The 18,368-nt window shown below is 39.3% G+C and overlaps 1 protein-coding gene across 1 annotated transcript in view; it reads left to right on the top strand.

Annotated features, from left to right (window-relative positions):
* Nucleotides 1-18,368, top strand: part of LOC145266380 (bromodomain adjacent to zinc finger domain protein 1A-like) — a 106,021-nt gene that overhangs the window by 54,093 nt on the left and 33,560 nt on the right. Inside the window, exons 7-15 of the mRNA XM_080122011.1 lie at nucleotides 6,712-6,869; nucleotides 7,810-7,905; nucleotides 8,055-8,193; nucleotides 9,462-9,602; nucleotides 9,755-9,847; nucleotides 13,289-13,513; nucleotides 14,482-14,647; nucleotides 15,190-15,300; nucleotides 15,793-17,065. Coding sequence (XP_079978137.1) covers nucleotides 6,712-6,869; nucleotides 7,810-7,905; nucleotides 8,055-8,193; nucleotides 9,462-9,602; nucleotides 9,755-9,847; nucleotides 13,289-13,513; nucleotides 14,482-14,647; nucleotides 15,190-15,300; nucleotides 15,793-17,065 — 2,402 coding nt within the window. The remainder of the gene's footprint in view (nucleotides 1-6,711; nucleotides 6,870-7,809; nucleotides 7,906-8,054; nucleotides 8,194-9,461; nucleotides 9,603-9,754; nucleotides 9,848-13,288; nucleotides 13,514-14,481; nucleotides 14,648-15,189; nucleotides 15,301-15,792; nucleotides 17,066-18,368) is intronic.

The following is an 18,368-nucleotide window of genomic DNA, read 5'->3' as shown; positions in this document are numbered from 1 at the left end:
CCCTCCAAAAGCTGCTGGTGCACCGGCCGCCGGGTGGCTTCACCCAGACGGTGTCTCCCACTTGGTACGTCCCCTGGGGTTCTCGTTGGTCGGGTAGACACACTTCAACGTCCTTGACGCGCACGTGGTAGTGATGAATCGCATCAGCAGGCGCACTGCCGCCAGTCATGGTGTCCTTAGGCGTTGTGTTGTATCTGTAAACCGCCTCCGCGATCGTACACTTCTTCCTGGCCGCGATCCTCTTCACGGTTCGGTGGCATCGCTCCGCTATGCCATTGCCGCTCGGCACATACGCGCATCGGTGTCGAAGGCGGATCCCCCAGTTGTCCATAAAATGCCTAAATTCCCTGCTGCAGAACGCCGTGTCGTTATCTGTGAGGATCTCCTCAGGCGGCCCCCTTTCGTAGAATATGGATTCCAATTCGTGGATGACACTGGTGGAATCCTGCCTTGCCAATTGGCGCCAAATCGCGAACCTCGTTGGCCCGCAGTCTATCAGCGTGAGGAAGTGTTGGCTGCCGTAGTGGGTTATATCCATACCCAACCGACTCCAAGTCGCGTCCATTCCCAGCTGTCCTTTCCGCCATCTGGCTGGGGCGGGGTCGATGGACTGGCACGTTTGGCACTCCCTGACCACTGCTCTTACTGCGCTTTTTGGTATTGATGGTCTAGCCAACTTCACAAAGTAGTAGGTCCGTTGCACTCCGGGGTGCCCACTGTCGTGATGTATCTTCCTGATTTCGTCCTCCTCGACGGAGGCAGCACACAGAGGCAATGGCTTAGCTTCTTTCTTCATAGCCTCATACCATCTCCGTGGTACCCGAGTGAGCTTGTCGGCGAGGTTGTAGTCCGAGGCGACGAGCACTACGTCTACGGACAGGTTGTACTCCGTCACCAGTTTTTTCACAGTCTCGAGCCTCCGTCTTATCAGCATTTCGCTGGCTGCCTTGGTGCGTGCCCTGGCCTTGCTCGTGAGTGTGTCCGACACCCAGTGGTGCACGCAAAGTGAGTCGGTGTGCACACGCAGTTTCTTCACTTCCCATTGAAGTGCCAGGTTAATGCCCTTTATTACAGCGTCGAGTTCTGCCAGGTTGATATGGGCAGCATCATTCGCCGGTCGCAGCCAGCAGGCATCCTCAACTACGGCCCCATCTTTCTCCAAAACTACACCGATCGCTAGAGAACTTGCGTCCACCCACACGCTCAGTTTGTCTCCCTGCACGCACCAGTCCCCTGTGGCGGGGTCATTCTTTTTCACACTAGCGACGGTCTCCTTTAACATTCGAACCAATAGTTCGTCGGTTATCTCATCGTCCCAGCCTTTGCTGACCGCATTTGCCCTCCTTTTTATGACGCCTGTCGCTGCACGAACCCATCCGCATACTGGAAGGTGCCCCACAAGTTTCCCGCACAGGGAGAACACGGCACGTCTTGTGTAAACGTCGGGTACGTCGGGAACTGCGGTTCCACGCCTCCACCTCAGGATCCCTCGCTCCTCTTGAACGCTCAAGCCCAATACGCGGGCACCATCCTCAAGCCGCTCAGAGTCCTTGCAGTTTAGACCAAACTCGGCAAGTTTGGATCTTACGCGCGAAGAGGACACGATATCTTCGTTCACGTATATATCGTCAATATACGCCGATGTTCCTTTTCTGATCCATTCTTCTTGTGACAACACGGCATTGACGATAGCCTTCATTATCTGGGGTGCTACGTTTAGCCCAAATCCGAGTCGCGTAAGACAGTATCTCTTCCCGGAAAACATCACTGTCTGGAAAGGCCACATCGCCTCGCCGATCCGGACCTGCAAATATGCTTTTCTCAAGTCCAGTAGGGACACATTGGACCCCTGCCGGCGCCACTCTCGAAGCTTGCTGGCACAGACGTCGGCGTCCGCTGTGAACGCATCAACGTGCGCATTCAACTCACGGTAGTCCATTACCGGCCTCACCTTTAACTTGTTAGGTTGGGCAACTGCCATCAGCGGTATCAGGCCCTTGGGGGGTCCAAGTTTGTCGTAGGGGTATGGAATCAGCCAACCGTTCTTAATCCATTCACGGAGCTCGCTTTCGTATGCAGGCCTTATCTGGTCGGGCATACGGTACTCTGCCACTTTGTTTTGTAGTTTGGCCGGTTCCTTGTCTTCTGACCACCTCCAAGTGGCGGTCCACGCCTTCTGTTGGTCGTCGAATTCCGCACTGAAGTCCGGCTGGTCGACTCTTAGTGCTGCGCACACCGGGGGCCTATCCTGAAACTCTACAACGCCAGCGCGCGTTATGCGCACGCCGCCCAGGGCTTTGATGGCATCGTAGCCTAGCAACAGGTCGAAACTCAGCGGTTTTTCGCGTGTCACCAGCGCTTCGACGTTGGCTGAGTTCCCAGTTCTTGTGCGAATGTGTACCACACCCACGCCGCAACACATTCGTATTTTTCCAGTGATGGTAGTTATCCTGACGTTCTTCTTTTTCCACGCCCGACAGAAGTCCGCACACACTATGGTGCGGGAGCAACCGGAATCAAGGAGGGCTGAACATAACGTGTCATTAACTCGGACCTGAATGACAGGGAGCGCCTTGTTTATTTTCTGTTCGGGGAAGAGGTCGGCACTGGCACCTTGTCCCCGTCCCCGTTTCCCGCACAGTCTCGGGCCATGTGCCCAGTCTTGTTACAGCGGTAGCAGCGAACAGCCGTCGACCGCCTTCTACAATTTCTTGCCATGTGGCCCCGCCCGTTGCATCTGTAGCAGATGACATCACCTTGCGGGCTGGGTCCCTGAGACGGTCCTTCGCCACTTGGTGGGGCCTGTGCGACAGCGACTACCGTTTCCTGCACCGTCGAGTCGTCCTTCATTATTGTCCTGGCTCTGTCCACTAGGTCACTCAGCGGTAGTGAGGACATGGTAGAGGTTGCTCGCAGGAGCTGCTTTGCTCCAGCGGGGAGTCCTGACAGGAATTTGTAGGCTAGGGCCCTCTCGGGAAGACCGCCGAACAACACCGTCAGCTTCTTAAGTTCGGCGAGATACACGTCCACAGTTTCGCCCAAGCGTATAGACCTCGTCTCAAACTGCTCCCATGCAGTGGCGGGGTCAGTGGCGAAAGCCCTGTACAACGCCGCCTTGATACTCGAGTAGTCACACTTCTCCTCAGCGCTGAGTTGCTGATATACAGCGAAGGCCCCGCCGGTCAGCCGCAGAGGAATCACGCGCTCGACATTTTTCACGCCGGACAACTGACAATGTAACTCGACCTTCTCAACCCAGCTGAGTACCGGGTCGGATCCGTCGAATTCCGGTATCAATTTTAGATCGAACCTATCCGCCATTGAAGAAAAGAAAACCAAGTTCGGAGTGGGGAGGCCGAAATAGCTTGTAAGAGTATCTTGTGTAGGAGACGGTGAGACTCGTCGTGGGCGACGAAGCGTTTCACTGAAGAACCACAGCAACACACAGCAAACCAACAAACAATCACAGCCACGGCGCGAAGGCAACTTACAAAGCTCAGCTGACTGCACGAATAGACACGGAACCCAACGGTCACTGTACTGATCGCCACGAACGTCAGAACCCGACTGGCTCGCACCTCCAATGGACCGATTTTTATTACTCAAGATGGCCTAGCTAATTTGCATCCCCGCGAGATCTCGCGCGATCCTGCGAGATTCCGTCTCTAATAAAAGCAGGCAGGCGCCATCTTGAAACTCTTTCTTCCGCTGCCCCGACCACAGGATCAGCCACCACCCCACACGCCAGGCACACACGGACCCTCTTGCGCCGAGGGCTACGGTTAGTCTCACACCCTAGGAAGGGGACCCCTTGATCTCCGAGAACTTCAATAGACATAAAATGAAGTAGTGAAAAAAAAAAAAAAAATGAATCATATGCCCACCTTTTCTCTAAACAAGGTAAGTGCAGCTAGTTAGCTTACAATAATTGTATAAAAAATTTGATTTTCTTTTTCTGCTTTTATATTAGTGACTAGCGGGGGGGTTACCCGGTGTTGCCTGGGTGTTTGGAGGTGTGTGTGTGTTGGGGGGGGGGGTCAAAATAACCCTGTTTAAAAAAAAAAAAAATTGGCTGGGTGTTTGGAGGTGTAAAAGAGAAAAAAGTTTTAGTAGGAAGCTAGGCTTGAACCCCAAACCTTTGACGCAGAGGTGGAAAGGAAATGGAAAAAAAAACCCCTGCAACTTAACCATCGGGTAAAGTCGGGTAAATTAAAGATAGCTGTGACCAGAGTTCCTTAGTCGTAGATATTATTATTTAGACAGCATATAAAAAGTTTTAAAAAAGAGCGAGCCAACCGAGAATCACGGCGAAAAAAGCCTTTTGTAGACATACGCAAAAAGCGAACACACACATACATACATACACACATTTTCGCTTTTATATATTTAGTGATGGGATAATGCCAATATTTTCATGATTCTTATACAATTACAGATTCTGTTCTAAATCCCCAAATCTGATTCTTTTAAAATCTTTTATTATTTAACTATAGTTTTTATATTTATTCTCAGATTACTATAAAACCCCATATATATTCTATTTTTGCAAACATCATAAAACGCATTTTTAAAGTGATTTATAGATTTTGGCGGACCTGTATGAGAGTGTCACTCCCTAAAAATGCGTGTTATATATAATTTTATTGTTAAATATTAGGTGCATAAAAGGTATACCTATGGGCATGCATGTTTCTAGCTTTAAGCCGTTATCAACAGAGTTTAGGATCAAACTCCTGACACCAGTATCTTGTCTGATACTGAACAAATGAGCCACGATGAATCGCCATTTTAATGCACAATTTTTTTATCACTTAAAATGCCAGCAACAAATCTTAAATTTGAAAGCAATAAAAACTTGTGCATTCAAGTAGTTCATCGTGGCTCATTTGTTCAGTATCAGACTGCGGAAGCATTTGTCAGGGCTGTCTCACAGATGAGGTTGAAACACTAAACAAGCCTGCCACAGAAATAGCAAGAAAGAGTTGGCAGGAAATATACTGACAACTTCCAAAAGAGGAACCTTAAAGAGTGGGGCTAACATCAGCATGCAAAGTATTTTCTGGGTGAACTCTCAAAAGGGGATCCCTCCACCATGATCAGGAAAGGGTTATAGCACCTGCTCAAGACCAGGGATTGATGACCAATGCATTCAAGAAGATGGCAGGTCTCATTAATGCAGATTCTGCCACACGGAATTGGAAAGCGTGAGTCATCTAGTATCAAGTTGTAAGGTTCTTTTAGGGGATGGCTACTACACAACGAGACATGATGGAGTATGTAAGTACATCCACTCGACCATCTGTAAAAAATCAAACATCCAATGTAGCAGCAAATCCTGGGAACATCAACCTGAAAGAACAGTTGGAAATAACTTATATACCATCCATTACAACTATGTAATTTCTACAGCCACCTACCTTGAAAATTCTGCTGTGAAACCTGAAATAATTATATGGAATAAGTCAGATAGTTGCAACCTTGGTTGAAATGAGTGCCCCTAATGATGGAGGCCTGAACAGAGTTGAAAGGGAGAAACAGATCAAATATCAAGGTCTTATGTATGATATGAAAAGAAACTGGAATCTTAGAGATATCAATTATACCAGTTATCATAGGTTCCACAGGGCTTATGAAGAAGAACCTGAAGTCCTACCTAACTAATATTCCTGGTGAACCAAGTGCAAAAGAGATCCAGACAATTGCACTTAAGGGAACAACGAGGATACTAAAAAGAGCTCTCGGTTGGTTTCAATATAAAGCAGGGCAATGTTGGCAGCTGGTTTGGCTGGCCCATACCCAGCGTTACAATCTTCAAAGGAAGAAAATTAAAAAAAAAAAAAAAAAAAAGTCAAGAGTTCAATTCTAACCTATGCTGATAAAGGCATAAAGCTAGAAACATGCATGTTCATGGGTATACCTTTTATGCATGTAATATTTAATAAAAGATAAATATGTACCATAAAAAAATAAGGGTGACTCATATATATATATATATATATATATATATATATAAGAGCTTATAGCTCTTTTAAAAAAAAAAAATACTAAAGTAGCGGGAAAAAATCTAAATAATATTTCAAAGTTGTAAATATTTCTAAAAAAAAAACAACACACACACAATACATTAAATTGAAAAACGTAAAGATTTAAAAATAAATTTTTCATAACTCAAAATAGTTGTCTAAATTCAAGTAACCTGGAAAAAAGAAACTTGTTATTTCAAATTGCCTATGTGTGACTTGGTAAATCCTTTCCCCCCTTTTGTCTTGGGTCCTTTACTTCCAACAACTTTTTCCTTTTTCCTCTGGTTTCTTTTCCTTTTTCTCGTTCCCCCTTTCCTTTTTTCTTCCCCCTTATTTTCTGTTCCCCCTTTTTTCCTTTCTATGAATCATTTCCTAACATTCTATGGATGTGCATAATATCACTGTCTACCAATTTTTTTTTTTTTTTTTTTTCACACTAATCTAACCAACTTGTGATACATACTATAAGTGTTTCTTTCCATTGGTTAGTATAATTATGCTTTAGTTTTAAATTTGTTTTGATCATTAAATCTTTAGATTGAATAGATGTATCCTGGGAATAAATCCACTCTTTTATTTAAAATTAAATCGAAAGAATCCTGATGGTCTGATTTTAGATTTTTTCTATTTTTAATAACAACAAAAAAAATTTTTTTTTTTTTTTTTTTTTTTTTTTTTTTTTCTGTAGATCTGAAACCAGATGAAATGTCCATGACCCCTGAAGAACGTGAGGCTCTGAGGGAACGTCTGAAGCTAGAGAAGATTGCTGAACGAAATGCAAAACGAGAGGAATTGAAGAGACGGCTTGATGAGGAGAAAGAGAAGCGAAGACTAGAAAGAGAAAAGGTAATTTTTCATCATATTCGATTGTACCATTGCTCCCAAGTCTGGAGTCAAAGTAATATTGGCACTTTTGAGATATTGTTTGGAGGTTGAAATGCTAATAGAACTTTCTAAAATTTCTAGATTATCTCAAAAATGTCAATATTTTATTAACCATGCCATGTAAATTACATTTGACACAAAACAATTAGACCTCCGATCCTTGAAAAAATTTTTATAAAAATTAACAAAAGTAGAAAAAATGTTTTAGGACCTCACGCCTTTATTTCTTTGAAAGAGAAACGTTAAGCTGAAAAACACCAAGACTTAAAAATAAATTGTCATTCAAAATACTATTCAAGTAACCTGGAAAAAATAAACTATTAATGGCACCAGAGAAATAATTGTACATTTCTGAAAAGATCAAATTTTCTTCACATTGAAATTTTTATGAAAATAACTCAAAATTGAACTAGTTATAACAATTTGTATTTGAAGAAAATTTCATTGTATTTGTCAAGCCATGTACGTCCCTTGACAACTGCGGCCTCAACGCTGTTGTGTGTTGCGATTTTCTTCTATCATTCTTCTGGCCGTGTCATCTCCCGTTTGTAACTGCTGAAGATGTAAGCACTGACTTACGAGTCAAAAAATAAAATAGAACAATGCATATGTACAAGAAAACACTTCTATCCTTGAGAAATTTTTATATCTACAAAGAAAAAAATTAGCAAGAATAAAAAAGAACGCTTGAGAAAGACCTCACACTTTTATTTAAAGTAAAAGTGTAACTTATTTTGAAGAAAAAAATTAATATTTGGAATCTTTAATTTTAATCTTAATGCAAATAACCAATCCTCATCTCAAAAATTCAGAAAAAGAAAAAATGTTTTTTGCTTTAATATCTAGATTTATTGTCTTTGTATATTTATTTATATGTATTTGTTTTTTTTAAATCTCGTAGGAACGGGACAAAAAACGAGAAGAGAAACGCCTCCAAGCAGAATATTTGAAAGAATGGAGTAGACCTCGTGATGATTTGGAGTGTGAAGATCTCCAGGTTTGTAGTTTTTTATTTTTATTTATTTATTTATTTATTTATTTATTTTTTTTACCTCATTGGCTACTCATATCTCTGAAATTCTTTTCTAGAACTGCAAAATAAATGTCTTATTAATTTCCAAAATCTTTTTTCATTTTTTATTATAGGATATGCCAGAATTGCTTCCTGTTCAAACTCGTATTCCCCAGGAAGATTTTGGCGATGCTTTGATGGTGCTAGAATTTATTCATACATTCCAAAGCCTTTTTGATGTCACAGAATATTTCCCATCTGGCTTGACGCTAGGTAACTTATTAGCTTGTCTTCGTGTGTGTGTGTGTGGGTTTCTTTTTCTTAATCTCTCAAAGACACTGGTGAGTTAATCAAACAAGTTTCATCAGGAGTAGCTACACCATTCCTGATATGGGCCGATATGTAGCCATGCCCAAGGGATTTTATCTGGACTTTGGTACTGTTATTTTTAATATTTAATCAGGGTTTACTCTTTAGGGGAAGTATCCTTACGCCAGCTTGTTCTGACAAATTCTTGTACAGAAAGACCCTAGACACTTGAGGGATGGTGTCTTGTTGGCATTCAAGTTCTCTCCTTTTCACTTTTTAAAAATTTTCTTCCTTTGAAGATTGTAATGCTGGGTATGGGGCAGCCAAACCAGCTGCCAACATTGCCCCCTGCTTTTTATTGAAACCAACCGAGAGCTCTTTTTAGGATCCTCGTTGTTCCCTTAAGTGCAATTGTCTGGATTTCTTTTGCACTTGGTTCAACAGGAATACTGGTCACCAGTCTAGATTAAATGATGAAGCTTAAAACTTTTTCTTTTTTTTTTATCTCTTCAGTTTTGATTATAACTTTTCTTTTACCCAGCTTTTTTTTTTTTTTTTTTTTAATAGCAGGCTCCCTGATCATAAAATATGTATAAATATTATCTTTTAATTCATATAGAAACTGAGAAAGATGAGAGTATTGTTTTTTCTAAACCGTTCACTTGTAAGTTAAAAAAAAAAATACTGGAGATGAGATCGAAACCAAAACCTAAAGATGGTGAGTCAAGTACAATAACCATTAGACCAGCTTGACACAATGTTTAAAAGGTTTTTGCAAACACTTATTCTTAACATGTTTCACGGCTGGCATGCACAGTCGTGAAACGGTTGACAAACTGATAAAAATCCAATCACCCTCATGTATCAATTTTGACTTTTGGCTGCATATTTTTTCTGGAGGAAAACGGATTAAAGTTTTCCACATGTCTGAATGCCCTATACACCATTTCAAGTCGGTAGATCAAATTCTTTGAGTATATAGGTTGAGAAACGTCCTCTCTCTCTCTCTCTCTCTCTCTCTCTCTCTCTCTGCTACACACACACTTCTCACTTTTGTAGATATAGAGAACAACTTTTCTTTCCCCCTTTTTATTATAATATTTCTCCCCATCCCTTTTCATATTGTAATAAATTTTCTTCTCTCCCCTTCATATGTGATTGTAATCCCCCCCCCCATGTCTTCACTTGTGATTGTTATAATTTTTCTCCTCATTTCCTTATAATCTTTGCAGAAGTGTTAGAGGAAGCTTTATTGGATAATGATGTGAATGGGCCTTTGACAGACCTGCTGCTGATGTTGATGGTTGCTATCTTTTATCTGCAAGAATCGGAAGAAGAGGAGGATGACCCTGATATTAGTAAAGGAAATAAAGGTAATCCCTTGTCTGTAACGCATCCTGTTTATCAATCGAATCTGCATGATGTAATTGTTTATACTAGCTGATATAACCAGTAATAGTTAATGACACTTAATGAATTCATTCACAGGAAATCGTAGTAAAATCTTTTTTGTTTTTGTTTTCAGATTTCAGTGAAGAAATCAACTGTTCAGATCGTTCTATGAGAACGTTGATTAAGACAGCAACTATCACATCACAGTATCCACTAAGAACCCATGGTAAGAAGACAATAACGAACTACCACATTCACAGGTGGCAGAAAATAGCCATCTATGTCAGTTTAATTGTTTTCTCCTCCCCCCCTTTTTTCTTTTCTTTTTCTCTCCCACCCTCGCCGGGGTCTTTCTTTCCTTTTCTCTCCCACCCTCGCCGGGGTCTTTCTTTCCTTTTCTCTCCCACCCTCGCCGGGGTCTTTCTTTCCTTTTCTCTCCCACCCTCGCCGGGGTCTTTCTTTCCTTTTCTTCCTTCCCCCACCCCTACCGGTCTTTTTCTTTGAAATGAATAACCAATGTTTATGAAAATTATTTCCAAATTTTCAACCTTCTAAATTTTGGCAGAATTGTTATCAAATATTTAAAAAAATATTTTCAACATAAACTTAGAAAAAAAAAAAAAAAGTCCCCTCGTGACGACGACCGGTTCTACGCATGCGTCAGATGTCATGACCTGATTTAATTTAAATAGTTGAAGAACTGACTAAATTTCATGTACGTCGCGTTAGCTCAGTTAGTTAGCGCGTTGGTTCATTTTTTTTTTTTTTTTTAAATTTAAATATTGAACCAGTGTTATTTAAGCCATTTTTCACGTAACATTCGTTTTTGTTTTTTTTGTTTTTGTTTTTTTTTTACTTCCTACCCACCGATTTTTTTTTTTTTTTTTTTTTTTTTTTTTTTAAATTTTAATATCGAAACAGTCTTATTAAAGCCATTTTTCACGTGTTTTTTTTTTCTTTTTTTTTACGTTCGTTTTTCTGTTTTCTTTTTTGTTTTTTCGATTTTTACATTTAACATCGTTCGTTTGCCTTACGTAGGCTTTTTTTCGATGTTTTCTTTTTTTACTTCACTTATAACAAACAAACCTGGTCATTGATTTCATTTGCTGAATAGCTATTGCTTACGTCGTCGTCGTAACGCTCTACGACTTCCGTGCGGGCACCTGTCAATTTGGTTCTTACTTAAATTTAAACATCTTTCAGTAACTCATTTTGGCTGGGCGAACGGTTCGTTTTTTTTTTCACATTTTATTTTCCAACTTCGCTTCAAGGCTTCGGGTTCGATCCTACCAACTTTTACCCCCCACCCCACCCCTCTTCCCCGTTTCTTTTTTATTTAGCAGCACACACACCTCCAAACACCCGGGCAACTCCGCCAGGTACCCCTCGCTAGTCTATAAATATAAAAGCGAAAATGTATGTATGTGTGTTCGCTTTTTCTGTATGCTTACAAAAGGCTTTTTTCAGAGAAGTGGTCGGTCGCTTTACAACTTTTTAAAACTTTTTATATCTATATATATATAAAAGCGAAAATGTATGTATGTATGTATGTATGTACGCTTTTCCTCGATGTCCACAAAAGGCTTCTTTCAGAGAAGCGCTCGCTCGGTTCACAACTTCTTAAAACTTTTTATATCATCTATAAATTGTAATATCTCACACTTAACCACGGAGCTCGCCTGTCTATTTAATTTTATTGACTTTCAAACATTAATTATTCCACATTTCCCGCATCGGCACGCGTTACATTTTGTTTTCGGTATAAACAAAAAGCAAAACTTGACTCTAATAACAGGCCCAGAGCCAGTGAACGTTTGTCGACTTCGTCATATCAGACGGGGGAGCGGGTTTTTGAAAACAAACAAACCAATTTATTGACCTCATTAAAAACTGTCCCGCACAAAATGCTGACTGCTGAATACCTATCGCCGTCACGTCAATCAAAAATGAGCACCTGTTTTTTCACACTTTACTATTTTCCAACTGCGCGTCGTCAAGGCTTTGTTTTTTTTTGTTTTTTTTCACGGGCACCTGTTTTTTTTTTTGTTTTTTTTTTCACACACACCTACAAACACCCGAGCAACACCGGGTACCCCTCGCTAGTCACATATAAATCGTAATATCTCACAATTAACAACAACTATTTAATTTGGTCGATTTCGGGATATTCAACATTTGTCGCACGCCGCACGTGGGTTAGTCTTTTTCCTATAACATCTTGGGAAAATAAAAATCCCGCAGTCAAACTTGACCTCATTAACTCATTAAAACGAGCACCTGCCAAATCCAAGTAATTAAATAAATTCAAACGTTTTCCGTTAGCATCTCGCGGTGGGACAATGTCGCACTTTTTTTTTTTTTTTTTTTTTTTTTTTTTTTACACACTTTAATTTACAACTTTGCCTCAAGGGTTTGGGTTCGATCCTCATACTTACTTTCTTTTTTTTTTTTTTTTTTTTTTTTTTTTTAAACCCCATCCCCGGAGTTTCCACACACACCTCCAAACACCCGGCCAATGCCGGGTAACCCTCACTAGTATATATATATAAAAGCGCAAATGTATGTTCGCTTTTTGTGTATGTCTTCAAAAGGCTTTTTTCCAGTGGATTCTTGAGGCCCTCGCTCTTTTTTAAAACTTTTTATATCAAGTCTAAATCATATCTCCGACTTAACAACGGTAGTCGCCTCTTTATTTAATTTGCCTGACTTTCAAACGTTAAATATTCAACATTTTCAGATCGGCACATGTTACTTTCGATTTTTGGTATAAAAAAAGCGAAACTCGATTCGAATCACTGGCCCATGGCCAGTGGTTTCTAGAAAGCGATTTAACGTTTGGTCAATGTCGGCTTATTGTCATATCAGATGGTTGCTTTTATTTCGAGACAAGACACTCTCCCTAATAAACGTGGAGCTGGTTTTCCCCAAAGTTATGTAAAAACAAACAAACTGGGTTATTGAACTCATTAAAAACTGTCCCGCGGAAAATGTTAACTGCTGAATAGCTATTGCTTACGTCGTTAACTCTACGATTTCTACTTGACGTCATACAGTGCGCGCACCTGTCAATTCTCTTAACTCTTTCTCGGTTAACGTGTCATGTTTTTTTCACATTTTATTTTCCAACTTCGCTTCAGGGCTTTAGGTTCAATCGTACCTACTTACCAAGCCCCTCCTCCTTTGATTTAAGAGCACACGCCTCGAAACACCCAGGCAACGCCGGGTATCCCCCGCTAGTTATGAATAAAACGAGAACAATCTAGCCCTAGGAGGACCTCCCTTCAAGAGTTGCAAAAACCTAACAATCATCTCCCCTGAAGGAAGCCGGTTAAACTCACATAGGGTTAGTGCCATTTTCATTTTTTTTCTTACCCCCTCCCCTACAATTTAGTCCTCATGAATCAGATAAAAGTTTGCTTTGAAATTCTGTATAGATTCCCAAGTTTGACAAAGGTTTCCCCTGAGTTTGTAGAAAATGCATCTGAAAAAGCCAAAGGTGATATCAGCCAAAACTTAGAGTATATCTAAGAGGAGAATAATACAAAACATTTTCTTGTTTTTTTTTTTTTTTGTTTCACTCGCATATCTCGGTCAATCAAGTTTAAATTTGAATTGGTATTTTTGTCTTTTCCTTTTTGACTCAAAATTATATTTTATTTTTTTATAGGAACCCCTCTAAGGAATTTGCAGCTGGACAGTTTTACTCTGACGGAAATTCTCCGTCTCCATTTGGTCTCATCTGGTGCCCGTGCTAATCCAAGTAACGTGAAATTCCGTTACCAACAAAGAGGAGGTTATACCTCCATGGATGATGCTGGTCTGCATCTTTGTAAAGATGCTCCAGACCTAATGGCACGACTTGAACAAGACAATATCTTCGATATGAAACCTGGTCAGTGGCATTTCTTTTTTTTTTTTTTTTTTTTTTTCTCTGTTAATTTCTGTTTGATTACGTTGTATGTAGGATACCCATCAAAAATTAGTTTTCAATCCAAGGTCACAGGGCAAGCATCAATCATATCTTTATTGTATAATTTAGGGATGCAAGTTTTATAATTTATGAAGAATGTGAGAAAAAAAAATGTTTAAATCATTAGAACCTCCCATGCTTTTTGAAGAAAAAAAAAAAATTACTGATTTCTGCCCAATCGCTATTTTGCTGACTGGACTTTATTTCTCTTTGTCTTTGGACTACTGTTCTCATCTTGAGTCATTTTCACATTTCGGTCAATGTAACCTCCGACCTCCTTCAGGTGTATCTTGTCAAACTCTGGGCTGTTTCTGTCGAACTCTATTTGTGGCGCAGTGGTTAGAGTATTTGGAAAAATCAATTGTAAAAGTCATATTATCCTGAAGGTTCTATTTTCAGTGTGGGTGACCAAAAACTACAATTGTGAATTACTTGGGATTTATATCTAGTTATGGTTGACGAAACAAAAGCATATAAAAGCATATTACTCCCATGAAGTAAATGAAGGATTCTGTTCAAAATTCCGTCCAAATTCCAGAGTGGGACAGAAACCTTAGAGTTCAACAAGATACACCTGAAGAAGGTCAGAGGTTACATCAACCGAAACATTGCGAAAATGATATTGAAGATGAGAACATTAGTCTGAAGAATCCAAATAATTTGAGGTCTTTTGTTTATCTCTGTCTCAAATCCATGACAAAACCTTGATTCTACCATGCAAGTGGGTGGGGATTGTAATGTTTTATCCTTGAGTAGCTTTTTGCCTTGATAAATATTTCTTTTCTCCCTTTTTTTTTTTTTTTTTTTTTTTTTTTTTTCAAAGCACAAGTGTGAACTGGATGAGCTTTTTCAATTTTTTATTTAAAATATTTTTCTTTCAATATATTTAGGTAACAAACTCAAAGTATTGTCGACTTTGGTCCACCAATTTCTTGTGTATGCAGCCTCCCGTGATTTGGTTGAAGACAATTTTGAAAAATTACGTCAGTTGAAAATGGATCTTAAGCAATTACAATGGTCAGAACTGCGCCGTGAACGGGAAGAAGCAACAGCCAGGTGAGTTTTTTTTTTTTTTTTTTTTTTTTTTTTAAGTGGTTAATTTTTGCTATTGATGCCTTCTCAAAAATGTTTATAGTGAAGAGGGTTGTTCCAAAAAGTAAAGATGCTGCTTTTCATTTTTATTTTATTTATTTATTTATTTTTTTTTTTTAACTCAAAAATGTTGAAGAGCTAGGAAGACCGGATTGGTACATTTAAAAATGAGCAGCCTTTTATGCTCCAGAATTTATTTTTCTCCCTGGTCACGACCATTCTTAATGTACTTTTGCCAGGAGTTCGATGATGCATCTCTTCTTCTGATGCATGTCCCATGACAGGGATTGCTTTCTTAGTCACACACAATAAGTTCAGTAATCATGACAATGCAATTTACAATCCTCTCTGATCAATTTAAAAAAAAAAAAAAAAAATGGAGGAATTACTTTTGGGACACCTCCATAAGTGTTTCTGATCCGATTTTGTTGAATCTGGTTTTGGTTTTAGGCTTAGGCTGTTTGAGAACGACTTTTGTTTCATGTTTTGTTTTTTATCTTTTAAAGGTATAAACGAACTATGGAAGAAAAACTCAGGGAACGAAAACAACATGAAAAGAGAATTGCCACTGCAGCTCTTAAAGAAGCTGGGGTAGAAATAACAGATGACAACCTAGAGTAAGTGTTTTCGTGTGTAATCTAAATATATGTAAAATTATTTGTTATCAAAACTGGTTACTGCTATTTAAATCAACTTGGGGGTGGGAGGCATAAAATACGCTGAAATATGATATTTTAATTTGTCTGGATTTCAAATATATTATTAGTCGTCGTGAGTCAAAAAAAAAAAAAAAAAAAAAAAAAATTTAGGTGGCATTTATTTAGGTTACCACTGTACTAACGTGACCCGCATATATAAACTGATTAAAAATAAACTAAGATGAATGTACAAAATGTTTAACAATTTTTTTGTTGAATTGTGAACTTTCTACCAATATCCAATAACTGACTGACTTTTTTATTTTTTTTTTTTATTTATTTAATTTTCTTAGTTTTTTTTTGTTTTTTTTAAACAAAACTACTTGATCAGTTTTTTTTTTGTTTTTTTTTTTGTGCGAACTTCTACCAATATACTCCCTAATATCTAATAACTGATTTTTTTTTTTCTAGTGAAAAGGACAAAGCAGACAAAAAAGCCTCAAGGAATCGTCTTCTTCAGATCGATAAATTCAACAAGCTCGAAGATTTGGAAAAAATAAATGAGCAAGAATTGACACCCGACGAAAAGGACGCCTTCTGGACGAAAAGAGAACAATTGGATGCAAAGAAGAAACAGGAGAACCAAGAGAAAGAGAAAGAATTGTTCAATACGATCATGAAACTGCAGCAGGGCAATGCTGTACATCCAATAGGACGTGACCGGATGTATCGGCGTTACTGGACGTTCAGTTCTTTGCCGGGTTTGTTTGTCGAAGACAATGACGAAACCGTGCCAGATGAACTGAAGCCTGGTTTTAATGAGAAAGAGGAAACCCCTGACGTGGAGATGAAGGAGGAGGGTGAAGGTGATGAAGTGAAGAAGGAAGAGAGTGATGAGATGAAGGAGGAGCTGAATGATGAAGCAAAGGAGGATGGGGTTAAAATGGATGGAGTGAAAGAAGAAGACGGACCTAAAATTGATGGGGTCGAAGAGGATGGATCTAAAATTGATGGGGTTGAAGAGGACGGTGCCAAAAAAGACGGGGTCGAAGAGGACGGTACCAAAAAAGACGAGGCTAAAATTGACGGTGTGAAAGAGGATGGGCAGAAAATTGACGGTGTGAAAGAGGATGGGGCGAAAAAAGACTGTTCTAAAAATGACAAAGTGAAAGAGGAAGACGGTAGTAAAAGTGACGGAGAAAAGATGGAGGTGGACTCGGTCGGCAAAGATTCCAAGAAATCTTCTATGAACGGTTCCGACAAGAAAAGCAGTAATGGTGTTATCGATCTGACCGACATGACAGATGACAGTATGGACAAGTCGGAAGACGATGACTATGATGATGATTACGATGATGATGATGAGGAAGATGAGAGGCCGTCGTATTTGGATAGCAAAGTAGTTCAGAATATTATCAACCGGACAAAAGTAAAATGGGCCTATGTTAAGTCACCCGAGCAATTTAATAAACTCGTTGAATCGCTGAACGCTCGTGGCTTCCGGGAGGGCCACCTAAAGCAAGTTCTCCTGGAGAACGGCACACGGATCCAGGATTCCATCGGAAATTGTCCATTTGAGGATCCTGAAGATGTCGAAGAAAAACCAAAGAAAGACAAGATGAAGAATGGTCATAAAGATACGGAAGAGAACAGCACGGCACAAGAGATTCTGGAGTTGAATTTACGGGATTTACTCTTGGATTTGGAAGAACGTATTTACGTTGGAGGCCTTGGCTGCGCAAAGGTAGTTATGACATTTTATTTGTTTTTTTATTTTAGTTTTTAGTTTTTTAAATATTTTATTGCATAACTTATGATTACTTACGTTGGAGGCCTTGGCTGCGCAAAGGTAGTTATGACATTTTATTTGTTTTTTATTTTAGTTTTTAGTTTTTTAAATATTTTATTGCATAACTTATGATTACTTACAGGTTTACATGAAAACAGATTTTTGGCATTTAAACTCTGGCTTTTTAGCTAGGAGCAATGTGATAGTACACTTCTCATCTTTTTTGTTCTTTGTCAATGAAGGAAAAATCCTTCTAGACGATGGCAGTTTTTATTTTTGTTCCAATCTAGTGTCCTCCTAGGATGGGGGGGGGTTAGGGGCTGTATTTCCTCACATTAAAATATGACCTTGTGTCTGTCTTCTGACATGGAGACACAAGTAAGTAGAAACTGTTGACCCCCCCCCCTCCTTTATACACATAAAGATTGATCGATACTCTATTAAAAATTTGTCGTTTAAACTTAAATCTCATGAAAATTTTAAATATTTTTTATTGGCTATGTGTTTTTATAAATTAAAAAAACATTAATCTATACATCTATAAAAGCGAGATGGTGTGTGGGGGTGGGGTGGGGGGTGTACATTTCCCTACCAAATTACTCTGTCAATTTTCAGTCTACAGACTCGAGATTTGACATAAGGGGTATTGAGATTTGGGAAAATCTTTTTAATTGGTTTTCTGCTAGAAATTTGGCTGCCAAGAAGTCAAAGTTCAACGATTTAACCTTTGAAAACTCTACCAAACTCCTCCGCCAATTTTGGGTCTAAACACTTGAAATTTTAGATGTAGGTTACCTGGACACGAGTTAAACTTTTTAATATATATGTGCATAAAGTTATGAGCAGAGGGCTAGTAATTAATAATTTAAAACACACACACATATATATATATAGCCACTGGCTAATAGATTTCAATATATTAAACCTTTGGGAAATAATTTTCTTATATGAAATGTGGTAATGTCACTGAATATGGTTTGCAGGTGGTATGAGAAAATACATCTGAACAGAAATTAAACATGTTTCTTATCTTGAAACATTATTACATGAGGAGTCGTTTCAAGTAAAAAGTTGATTTATTTTACCCATCGAAACTCCAAAAATGCACGATTAAAATGTGTAAACAGTGAAATGAATAAAATTCAAGATGGCTGTCATTTGGAATTTCGTAGCACAAGTAGCAACTTTGACTTTGCAATTACCTGAAATGCAATTTGGTTTTATGCTTGGATAAAGTACCACTGGTGCTATATCACGG

This window comes from Euprymna scolopes, chromosome 41, assembly GCF_053919585.1.
Source record: "Euprymna scolopes isolate OS-2025 chromosome 41, ASM5391958v1, whole genome shotgun sequence".
Taxonomy (NCBI): domain Eukaryota; kingdom Metazoa; phylum Mollusca; class Cephalopoda; order Sepiida; family Sepiolidae; genus Euprymna; species Euprymna scolopes.
Note: the sequence above shows the minus strand (reverse complement) of the source record. Positions and strands in the feature narration are given on the sequence as shown.